The sequence below is a fragment of the Morchella sextelata genome (genome assembly GCF_020137385.1).
Source record: "Morchella sextelata strain SCLS chromosome Unknown scls_5, whole genome shotgun sequence".
Lineage (NCBI taxonomy): Eukaryota > Fungi > Ascomycota > Pezizomycetes > Pezizales > Morchellaceae > Morchella > Morchella sextelata.
Window position 1 is genome coordinate 1,594,105 of NW_025408620.1, and position 11,546 is coordinate 1,605,650.

The window sequence follows — 11,546 nt, forward strand, 5'->3', positions numbered from 1 at the left end:
CAGTATAAACTATGGCGTAAAGAAACCTTTCCCCAAACTATCCCAAACCCATCCCCTGATAATCTCAGCAAATTTCAAGCACAAAAAGAAATGTACATAAGAAAGTAATCGCAAAACAAAGGAAATATTTTGGGCCGAGCCCTTGTGCCTAATATAGGTCTTTTCTAGGAAGCATAGATCGCGGGTATTGGTCCCGTTGGTGTGAGGGGTGAGGATAACGTGGATATCGATGTGAGGGTTGACATAGTTGTGGAGCCTGTAGCGAGGAGTGATGGAGGAGCGCTTCTGGGGTATCCCATTCTTGTAGAGACTATGAAGGCGCCTAATGCTGTGGTAAGGGTCTGGTTATTCCAGATGTCGTTCAGTGATGTGATGGTTCGTAATGGGCTGTGCCTATTTGGGGCGAGTTTGGGGCAGTGGAGGATAACGTGTTCTGGTGTTTCTTCCACTGCATTGCATCGTTCGCATGTAGAGGGGGTGTGGGTGGTCATCCAAGTCTTCTGAGCTCGGAGGTAGCTCTTCCCTGCCCTGAACTGGTGGATTCGGGTTGCAACGAATTTGTGGAGGTCGTTGAAGGGGAGCGGGGTGGTAGAGAGAGAGGGTGGGCATAGTATTCTGGGGGTGTGTAGTGTAGTTGCCAGTTAATGAGAAGTTGGGTTTTTGCATAGCGATTCATTCGTTCCGGGGCGATGCCTTCTCTTATCAAGGGAACGAGGAGGGAACCGAGGAATTCGATGGGTAGGTGTGTGACGCCTTTGAGCGCGGTTGAGTTCCATTTCTTGGGGGGGTTGGGGAGCCCTTTGAGCAGTTGGGTATGTGAGTATGTTCTGTGGTTGGAGATCGTTGGGAAGGAGGGGCACATCCTGCCGGTTACGGGGTTGCCGAGGGGGGAAGCTTGTAGGATTAGGATGGCGTATTTGCATTTGAGGTAGTGTAGGTAGAGGTCCAGGGGGGGTGTGTTAGCCTCCGCCCATAGCACCTTGCGGTTGGTGGCCCTGAAGCACCCTGTGGCCCACCGGAGTACGGAGTTCCAGAAGGTCGTCATTGGTTTGAGGGCGGAGGTTGTGGTGAGGACGTTTGCCCCGTAGGTGAGCATGGGTCTTATTGCTAGAGTGGCGGCCTTTTGGCAGTTGCGGGAGGAGAGGCCTTTGCCCGCAGATGAGAAGCGTTGGATGAGGCCAAAGGCTGACCTAGCTGAGGCTAGTCTCCTTAGGAAGTGGGTGTTGGGGTTAAAGGAGGGGGAGAGCCAGAAACCCACCCTAAACTGCAAGCACTGAGTACTTGCCTACTATATAAACCCTGAAGCAATCCAACGACTGATCCGTATGACTCAAACTAAAAGAAACTTAAAAAACAAAACAGAAACCAAATCTGAAACCCAATACTTCTTTATGCACCATAACACTAAAATTATCCTATCAACTACATACAATCCTGGCCGTAATCCAAACATAGTAAACAAAACCAAAGCCATACTGATCCGTCACCTAACAACGAGATTCCGGAGCCATCTTGCTAGCAGAGAGGTGGAGATGGTCGGGCCTTGATATCTCCTGTAAGATTCTACAATGCTTAATGCAACCTCAGGTAGAAACCACGAGGTGCTGATTAATATCACTGGAAGTAATAGAGACAGGAACTGTGTAATTTTTCAATTTGTTGCTAGGGATATAGAATCGCACTCAAACATTAGCCTTGACATGTTGCAGTGAATCTGTTACATATAGCTATTGCCGTAGACAGAGATTTGGAATATGGTGGCTAAAGAACATAACCAAGGTAGAGGACATGGGTATCGACTATGGACTAAACAATATACTGTGGGCTTTCTTGGTATGGTATACTAGGGGATTATAACTATAGGTTATGGACTTGGACTCAAGTGGTTGACCCGAATTCTGGGATTAAGGTGGGTCAATCTTGTATAACATGAACCAGGAATAATATTGAAAACTAAACAAGTCAGAAGAACGAAGAAATATAAAATCCTAATTACCAGTGAGGGTGGAAACAGAAAGGGTGCATAAAGAAAGAAAAGAAAGAAGAAAAACCCTAATAACAACAACCCATACCTATATATTTTTCCTAATCCCTGTGCGTGTAACAGAAACCCAAAGAATATACTGAAACCTAATAACATATCTAATATTTTCCTTTACGCAACCGTAGTCTTGGCAAGCTGTAACAGAATCATTGACAATTTTGGTATTGGCCACTTGTCTTGATTGCGGCGTCAACTTCCTTGGTTTCGTATCATTAGAGCTGTGCCCAGGTGCATCAATGGAGCGGTACTAGTGTGTTGACTTTATCAAGGCAGACTTTAGACCTCAGCTGTACATGCAGGAATGAAACTATTCCTTGTCTACTCTGTGCATGTCATCTCCGAGCGTACACCCCATGGCGTTACTCTGCACTAGTCGGGGCAAACTCAAAGAAATAGAACCCCAAGCTCTACCAGAGGTGTGGTCGATTGTTTATACCCCTTTGTTCCTGCCAGCTGTTCGGTATGGAGTCTGGATGCCATCATTATCTGTCAGAGTTGCGGATGTTATCGTAGCTACTCAGGATTATTTTACACATGGAGCTGGTTCTCATCTTCTTTTTGTCGTTCCGAAGAGCGTTGTCAGGTATATTTATCTCTAACTCACGATAAGGTTCGATATTATAGGCATACAGCCTTATAGGCCCCAGTCATGTAGGTTATCTCTGAATGGTGTGTTGATCATACCCACATCTGATAAGGTAACTAGTTTTGATTGTCAATGAGAAGAGTAGTGGATCCTCTCCCGTGAAAACTAATCATGATTAGAATTTTAAGAACAACCTGGGACCTTACTGTTGTCCATGAGGATGAGAGTCCTTGCATCCTTGTCCCGAGGATATGTCCTCGATAATACACAAGGACATTGATCCAGAAGGACAAGCAGCCACGAGGACAATATCTGTCCTCGCCTCGAGGACCTCCGAACACAATTCTTGGACAGTTAATATGCCCTCATCGAATGAGGTTATGAGTGCGATGGGCCTTTCGTTTTAAAGAAATATCACCTTTTGCTCTACTGGGTCCTTTATTATCGTCCTCGAGGACACCCCCAAGCCTCGACTCAAACTTCCTCGTAGATCATACTGAACTGGGTACATATTTTCTTCTTTACCTTCCTTTATTTTATCAATGGCACCTACAAGCAGAGGGGCAGTCATTTCACATTGCCTGGGCCACATGAGCAGCAAGCGTTAAGTTCAAGGCACATCTAAACACAACGATACTCAAAGATTCTCGATGTTAACAAAAAATCATAATTCATTGAATATTTCTAAATCGTGAAATTCACAATGTTAACCTAACTCTACACCAGATCGCGCCGAACCCAAACGCCAACCTCACAACGCCCCAGGAAGAGACTACAAACAGCGCCCTCATAACGCCAGACATAACCAGAAACAAGGCCAGATACTTACAAAAGTATGGTATACGTTTTCTCCCTACCTTGGTCCTGCTTCTACTCACCACATCCGCGCTTGGAGCGCACACATACTCCTCTTCCTCCGGGATTGTCTGGAGCCGGGGCACGAACTTCAAAAATCCCCCATTTGCGCGCCTCTTTCGGTATTGGTGACGGAGAGAGACGGTGCACCCTTCTTGGTTCTCTGTGATTGTCCAACAGGTCTTGGTGAATAGGATCAGCTGTGAGCGCATCGTCGGGGGTGCGTTTCGGTATGGGCGGTAGCGGTGGGCTTTGGATCGTGGTAGCTGTTGTTCCCGGTGAGGGCGGACACTTGGGGGTGCGGTGGTGCACGAAAGAACTTCGGATTTGTCTATCTTTTGGTGATGGCTTTGGAGTTAGAGGTTGGGAATGGGCTAGTGAGATCGTGTCTTGGGGGAAGATTAGTACTATTGGTATGCAGGCGGGGGATGGTTGATATATATAGCTGTTAATGCGTTGTGTCACAGGTCTTATTATCCTCCTGGAGTGTGTCACAGAAGGACGCGCCAATAGCATGCTAGATTCATTCGGAGCTCGGTGGTTGGCTGACAAATGTACGTTCTCCCCTTGCTGGTATATTCGTAGATTGTGAATCTGTCGTGTTGATATTAACTTTATATTCTAGATACCTTCATCTATCCCCTCTTAAACTCAATTTAGTTTCCGGTACCTTTTATTCTGCTATATCATATCATCCGAACCCACGTTTTTATACCTGCACTGTGTGAAGAATTCTTCACTCACCTATCTTACACTTCCGGAGGCAAAGCAACGGACACAAACGAGCCCGATACCCGCCTCATCCCCGCGACGGGATGTTCCAGGCACTGCGTCTCAAACCTCACCGCAAGGGTATGGACAGGATATCGTGAGACGTACTCAAAGCATGCACAAAGATCGAGCAGAATTTAAACCAAGGCAAACAGCACTACACTCTCACATTGAGTTATAACGGCACCCTCTCGCGTTCCCTACTTCTTCACCTTCTTCGGCTTCTTAAGTCTCTGATACCACTCTTTTCTTACTTTTCTCGCAACCACGTCTTGGCCATTATGCGTCGTTTCGATCTCCTCCTCCTCCTTGATTGTTAGGAGTCGCGGATAGAACCGTATCCTATTAAAGGGCAGTGTCGGAATGCCCCGCATATCCGGAGGGCCACTGGACTTGTTGTGTGACATCTTTTTTTCAAGGCGTTGGACTAGGACTTAATCTAGAAATCAGATAATTTTTTGGTGCTGAGAAAGCTCAGAGGGAGTCTTGCGGGCTTTTTATACTCACTAAAAAAAAGACGGGATGTAGTTTATTCTATCCACACGGGGCCCTGCATGATCATCGATCCTAGCTACTGCCCAGGCAGGTGTAGCCTACTAGCATCTAGGCGGAGTTATGGATGCGGTTCATCTCTCATTGTGGCCTGAATTATACTCTCTTGGAACAATGATCGCCGAAGGCTAAGGTAACCCCTAAGTTGACCAGAGCTGCACTCCAAGGCAACCCGCCCAGAGTTTACACTGGCCACTCCCGAGAGCAGGGAATTCCAGTTTCTTGTTTGCGGGATACATCCCCTGTGTATCCTTACAACGAGACACTACGATACGAGTCTTGTCAGTCCTTCCGGTTCCACACGTCGCGTCGCCTATCCCCGGGGAAACCGAGGACAAGGGGGGGGGGGGCGGGGGTTTGCGCCGTCATGACATCTCACTCGCACTTCTGGATCCTGATCAATCTCTTATCCCGCGTCATCCCGATATCTGTAAGTAGAAACTCGATGTCTAACGACGCGGTAGGAGCTAAGAAACACATGGTAGCAACATCATGCGCTGGACTGTATGATCCGGAGAGGGAGGTATGCAGGCGCGTTAAGCTAAGTCGATACATATTTTTTTTTCTCTCTCGTGACACAGAGCATAGCTGACCAGAACTAGATATGCTACGTCCTAGCTAGCGTGTGAGTACCGCACATTGGCCCGGGGTGTTGAATAGACGCACAAAGACATATTATATGCCTCAGCGGCACTTAGCGCGCGGGATGGAGGTGGGTGACGGATTCTATTTAGCTTCGCTCATATGCGCTGAGATGGAGAGGGTGGGTTGTATATGTTCTTTGAAGGTTTAGCACGGAGCGGTTCGGGGGTCGGTAGTATCCTGCGTCTTCGGGGAAGATGGCTTTCATGTAGGCCAAAATAGGGGGATGGTTGTGTAGGGTGGTGAGGATCATGGAATGTCACTCGTATCTTGGGATATTTCCTCTCTGGTCATGGTGGAGTAATTTATCGATCTGCAAACAGTTATCTGCGGCTCGCTATGGCGGTTTGATATTTCATGCCAGGCGCGAATGGTGGGCGGAGTTGGAGATGACGAATCCTGATCTTGAGATTCTTTTTGACGTGGTCTTGGGCAATAAAACTGGATGTTCACTCGTACGGCTTTGTTTCCGCTGATGGTGTAGGTATCATCATTTCTCTCTCGTACACAAGTGGAGAGACAGTAATGTACGGCTATAATAAAGACTAATCCACATCGAAGCTCAAGCTCCCAAGATAAAGGAAACCTCATTCCAATAAGACTGAATACAATAGGACAGTTATTTTTAGTCTGTCCTTATCTGCCTTCCTCTCACCGCCGTTTCCTCGGACAGAAGCAGAGAAATACAAAAGGCTATCACATAGAACCTCCACCTGCACAAGCAGATAATTCTATAACTACATACTAAACAAAGAAATCTATTACTTATATGCTAATTACAAGAATATCCCCCACCCCTGGGCCCACAAACACCACAGATAAATACCACAAATACGACAAAACCAGACAAAAACCAGACAAAAACAAAACCCCATTCGAACTCATCTACCTACACCCCTACCCGTCAAATTCCTTCCACCACTACCCGCGCCCGTACCATACCACTCCTCCTCTGCATCCTCTCGAGGCCGAGGCCGAGGACGAGGGTGGGGGGTGGACTCACAGTGCTCCAAGATCGACCCAATCAGCGCCCCATCCGGCTCATCCTCACTGAGCGCCGTCATCCTCGAGTCACGCGCTGCCCCGCCCTTCAGATACTCATTCATATAGCCAACTGAGTAGTAACTCGCCGAATCCGGTTTTTCCGCCCCCGAAAGCACGCTCGGCACCCGCTCACTCTGATGGCTACTCTTGGGAACATTAAGAGTTCTTTGCGGGACCGGCCTCATGGCGTATGGGTTCCCAGCGTCAATGTAGGCGCTGTAGGCGCTGGAGGCGTAGTTGGTGAGGGGGTCATCGAGGCGCTGGGCGGCATACGGTTCTGTGTCGTTGCCATTGGGGGAGTAGAATGATGATGCGGGTCGGACAGGCCTCACGGGCCGTGTTGGTGCTGCGGGTGTTGGGGGCTCTACAATGACCGGGATGGCGCCGTAATAGCCACAGCCTGGCATGAAGGTTGGGGATGGAGTGGCTGGGGTTCCTGGTGTACGGACTCCGGGGGCGATGGCTGCGTTATTAACAACCCCAGCGTCGGGGAGTGATGCAGGTCGTCCATATTCATACCCCGATGCCTGTGTAGTAGGGCTGGTGTTCCGCGATAGTAACATCGCCTCGCTCTCGCGCGGGGACAACATCGGCTTCTCGCCGCCTGCTTCGCTCGAGCATTTAAAAAAGGTCTCCGCCGACCCTCCGGCCTCATTTGACGTTGATATCACCACCGGCCTCCCAATCTCCCGTTTCAGCATTGTCGTTTTGCTCACCGCATACCGATTCCTACGGCGTAGATGGAAAAATAAGGCGACGATGATGGCGGCAACGATTGCAACGGCGGCGCCGGCGCTGATACCAGCGATGAGGGCGGGGGAGAGCGTTGCTCCCCCGCCATCTTTGCCCGCGGGGCTGGGGCTGGGTGTTGTGGAGGCGATATGGAGTCCTACTTCTGTGTTTGATGCTTTGGTGGTCGTATAAGAAGGTGTTGACGTGCTGGTCGTGGAGGTACTTACTCTCAGTGTACTCGGCGTCGGCACGGTGTTGCCCGGTCTCATGAATATGGTGGTTGTCGGTGTCGGCTCAACCGGAGGTACAGAGACCACCGCCACAACCTCTGTAGCCGTAGGCTGTGGTGGCGGCGGCGGTGTGAGAGATGCCGTCGTTATGGGCTGGACTGGCGGCAGTTGGAACTCCCCTTCGGGACCATCTGTTGGCTGGGGGAGTGCTGCAAAGCTTGTGAATGTGGAGATGACGGTGCGTTCGCGGGTCGATGTTCTGGTGACGGTTGCACTGCGTGTCTCCTTTGGTAGTGGAAGTCTGTTTGTTCCGGTAATTTCGGAGCGGTCATGGGGGTCTGAGACGGCTGACATTATGTGCTTGAGATGAGTGGCGTCTGGTGTAAGCGATCGATATGCAGGCTGGTTGTTTGGAAAGGAGAGATGTCTTTGCACGAGCTGTGCGCTTGGTGCTTGCTATGACAGACGAATGGTGCGGGTGTCTTTGTAGAACAAGAGGACAGTGACTGTAGGAATACTTAAATTACATTGGCCCTTTGAGCCCTCCCGGAATACTATTATGGCCAATACTCTGGTGGTTAGCCATTCCATTCGTCTGATTCAAATTGTTGGCGGGGACCAAGACGGATTCTATACGTAGCTGGCATACTCATTATGCTGTGAAGGAAGTGACATGGCTGCCTGCATAGAATTCCGACGCACTAGTCATGTTCAGACCCATTCATGTTGGTTCTCATAATATTCTGAATTATTGAGTATTCGGAATACCGACCTATCATAGAGAATCTTACGCAGCCATGGATGCTCAATCGCGGCCTGAGTGATCATATATCGTTATAATTAGTCAGTTAGCTAGCTACATGTTGCTCTACCGATCATCTGCTGTCGAGTTCCGACGCTTCCAGGCTGTTCGTGATCGGGATATACTCGCTGTAGGTTATGCTCAGGCACGAGTGTGGGGGAGTGATCGATGATGACGATTGATTGCTACGGTGGCAAAGTCTGGTATTATGCGGTTCGGAAAACAAGACAGATCTGCTCGACCCGGTTCATGCAGCCACGTAACCGCTGGATCGTGTCACAACAAGTTACGCATACTTATAACGTGTACTACAATGTTAATACGAGAATGATGTTTTGTTTCTGTGCCCGCGATGCTCTGCCTTTTAAATTTGCATCCCAGGGTCGAGATGAAATAAGAATTCGTGAATGCAATCAGGAGTTCGAGATAAGTCTAGCTGGTCCTCGCCTAGCTACAGTTCTTCTACCGTAATAGTTCAAAACTGCTCACAATGAGTGTCCACATTGGCACTATTGATCTAGGCGGACAGATAAGATAAAAAAGTGATTTTTAGGGATATAAATAGCGGCACAATCTCCTGCCCACCTGAACTCTCATTAAACATCGCTTCTACTCTGAAATCCAAACACTACCTTGAAAGAACCGTTACCACTCTCAAACCGAGAGGCGAGCAAAACACAAGAAATCCACTCAAAGTCCAACAAGTCCGCAAACCCCACAAGACAGCCTAACATGCATCCATCCCAGGCGTCATCACCGTCCCAATGCCTACCCGCTCAATTTCCAGCCCCATGATAATACCTCGTGCTCTTCTCCTTCGCAAACTTCACCGACTTCCCCCCCCCTCCTCTCCCAACAGCCTTCATCGCCGACTTCAACGTCCTCCCCGACTCATTCACCTCCGAGCGCCTCGGCAATGAAGGCTCCCTCCTCCTCCCCAGTGCCTCCCCTGCCCCGCCGTACACCATAGGTGGCGGCGGCGGCAGAGCGCGCCCGCCCGGAGTGCCCACTCGTTGCGATACTGTATGTGGGGCGTTTGGAGAGGCTGACCGCCTAAGAGCACCGACGGATGGGCGACGCCCGAGACCGAGTACTCCCTGGGTGGTGGAGCTCTGGCTAGGGGCATAACTTTCCCACTTTTGGGTACGCTCGCGACGCTCGGAAGACGTGTCTCCCTGTGCAGTGGAGGCCAAGCTGGGCGCATAGATTGCGGGCTGTTTGGTACGTTCTTGGCGCGAGGCGCCGGGGGTGCTTGGGCGGGGCGGTGGGTTCGCGCACAGGCCTGCGGCGATGTCGGCGGCGGTGTAGGCCTGGATGTGGGTAGGGCGGGGCCCATGATCACTGGATACATGTAGTCTGGAACCGTGAGGGCCGGGGCCTCTTGGAGGTCTGGTTTGGTACACAGTGTGCTCGGTTTCCTTGGTGGTGACTACTTTCGTCCTGCTAGCTACCTCGCCGCGTGGTATCGGTGAGTTAGAGAAGTAGCCGGCGCGACTAATCTCGGATGGCGCCGCCATGGAGAAGTGGCCGGCGCGACCGATTTCGGATGGTGCCGCAGTGGAGAAGTGACCGTTCCCGGGCCCCGCGGAGGTTGTATTACGGGTCGAGCTCTTCAGAGACGGGGCTCTGGAGACTGTAGACTTGGGGGATGCGGGGGTTACGGCGTTGGGAGCAGAGTCATCCGCAGTGGGAGTGGGATTCGGGTAGAGGTAGCTGCCCAAAAGTTCGAGTGGGTATTGGAAACCCATTGTTGCGGTGGTGGTGTATGTGTGGATGGTATGGGTGTGTGGGGAGCTTTAGTAGGTAAGCAGTGATCTGTAGTAGTAAGAGGGTTGAGGGATGTGGAAGTGTAGTGTGCTTTGGGTACTTAAGAATATCAGTGTCGACGTCTCTCATTCTACGGAGAACATGTCCAAGTATTGGGGATTTTTGTAGTTAGGTACCTCAGGCTGTGAAGCTCCTTGGGCTTGTGGTTGTGTATCTTGACTAATAGCGTTAGTCGTTAGACCGGTGTTATTTGTGAGGGTAGTGTGATGCGTCAGAGAGATTTCGAAGGTGGTACTGCGGCTCTTTACTATTACTTTTGCCCTCCTTCGGGAGTTTATGACCTTGTTGACATAGAAGACGCCTGGTGGGGGTCGTGTCGATCTCATTTCCTACTCCATATCCCGTATTCATCAGGGACTTGCATCATGCATTATCACTCGAGATCGACTGTGCATGTAGTGGGACATCGTATTACCAGATGTACGTAGAACGGTGGGAAATCAGCGTTCATCTTTGCTAGAAGAACAATCAGGCTTAGTACATGTAGCAAGCCTAGCGCTTGGGAATGAGTGAGGTATAATACACATACAGAGAATTGGGATTACGTTCTCACCCGTTGCCTGCCTGCTATAACTGGCTGGGGTGTGGTGGATTCTATGCAAACGATGTTTCGAGAACATCCTTGCTCTGGGGACAACGGTGTAGGCTGTAAAGCAGACAAAGTTGCCATATCGGATGGTAGAGAGAATCTGTCATTAGGATGGTGGAGAGAAGCATCTGGGGTATAGGAGACCAGCTAGAACCGATGTGTTGATAGATGACACCGAGAGAAAGTGTACAAGATGACACTGAGAGATGGATGAGAGCTCTTCAAGGATAGAACTTCAGCACAGCGAGGCAGGTAGCAGGTCGAGAGAACAAGTCTGTGAAAGTGTGGGGTCCACATCTACCTGATACAGATAAGATAAGATAAGATAACCGCATCCAGCCGGGGTATGCTACTTTGTCAGAAATCGACACTCTAGGGCTATGTCCGGAGATAGCTGGCCGGCTGGCTCGAGTGGTTGCTGGTCGATGTGTACGTAGGGGTGAAGCAACGTGTTTGGCACGATTAGGAAACATATGGCGCATAGAATGCATAAATAGCCAGATAAGCCAATCGCGGTTTACTTCTCAGCCTTAGTAGCTGGAAACCTTCTCCCCGGACGAGCGCTCTGAGGGTCTTGTCTTCTTGAAGAGCTCGAAATGAAACATTTTGTTTTGAGGTATGCTTTTATATGCTGGTTTCGAAGGTGTGAGGGAAAGAATGGTGAGTAAAGTCTAGCTCTCCACCGCCCAGCTTACAGCATATACATATAACGAAAAGGACAAGATCTAAAAATCAATTAACAGGATCTCAAGAAAGCATCGAATGACCTTGATAGAATAGTGACTCACCACGGCAGCCTCGATCTTCGCAAGCTGCTCTAAGACTGACGAGAAATGCTAACAAATGGGTACCCCCATTCCACGAGGCGAACA

General features: G+C 49.7%; 3 protein-coding genes across 3 annotated transcripts; all 3 read right to left on the bottom strand.

The window, feature by feature from the left end:
* Nucleotides 1–6,331: 6,331 nt before the first annotated feature.
* H6S33_010951 (uncharacterized protein) lies at nucleotides 6,332–7,810 on the bottom strand (the record flags this gene model as incomplete). The annotated part of the gene is made up of 1 exon (XM_044842327.1): nucleotides 6,332–7,810. The coding sequence occupies one exon, from the start codon at nucleotides 7,808–7,810 to the stop codon at nucleotides 6,332–6,334; it is 1,479 nt and encodes a 492-aa protein (XP_044696881.1).
* Nucleotides 7,811–9,034: 1,224 nt separating this feature from the next.
* Nucleotides 9,035–10,006, bottom strand: H6S33_010952 (uncharacterized protein; the record flags this gene model as incomplete). The annotated part of the gene is made up of 1 exon (XM_044842328.1): nucleotides 9,035–10,006. The coding sequence occupies one exon, from the start codon at nucleotides 10,004–10,006 to the stop codon at nucleotides 9,035–9,037; it is 972 nt and encodes a 323-aa protein (XP_044696882.1).
* A 149-nt stretch (nucleotides 10,007–10,155) lies between these two features.
* H6S33_010953 (uncharacterized protein) lies at nucleotides 10,156–10,705 on the bottom strand (the record flags this gene model as incomplete). Its single annotated transcript, XM_044842329.1, has 4 exons — nucleotides 10,156–10,239; nucleotides 10,334–10,414; nucleotides 10,501–10,541; nucleotides 10,615–10,705. 4 exons carry the CDS (start codon nucleotides 10,703–10,705, stop codon nucleotides 10,156–10,158), a joined length of 297 nt encoding a protein of 98 aa, XP_044696883.1.
* Nucleotides 10,706–11,546: the final 841 nt, after the last annotated feature.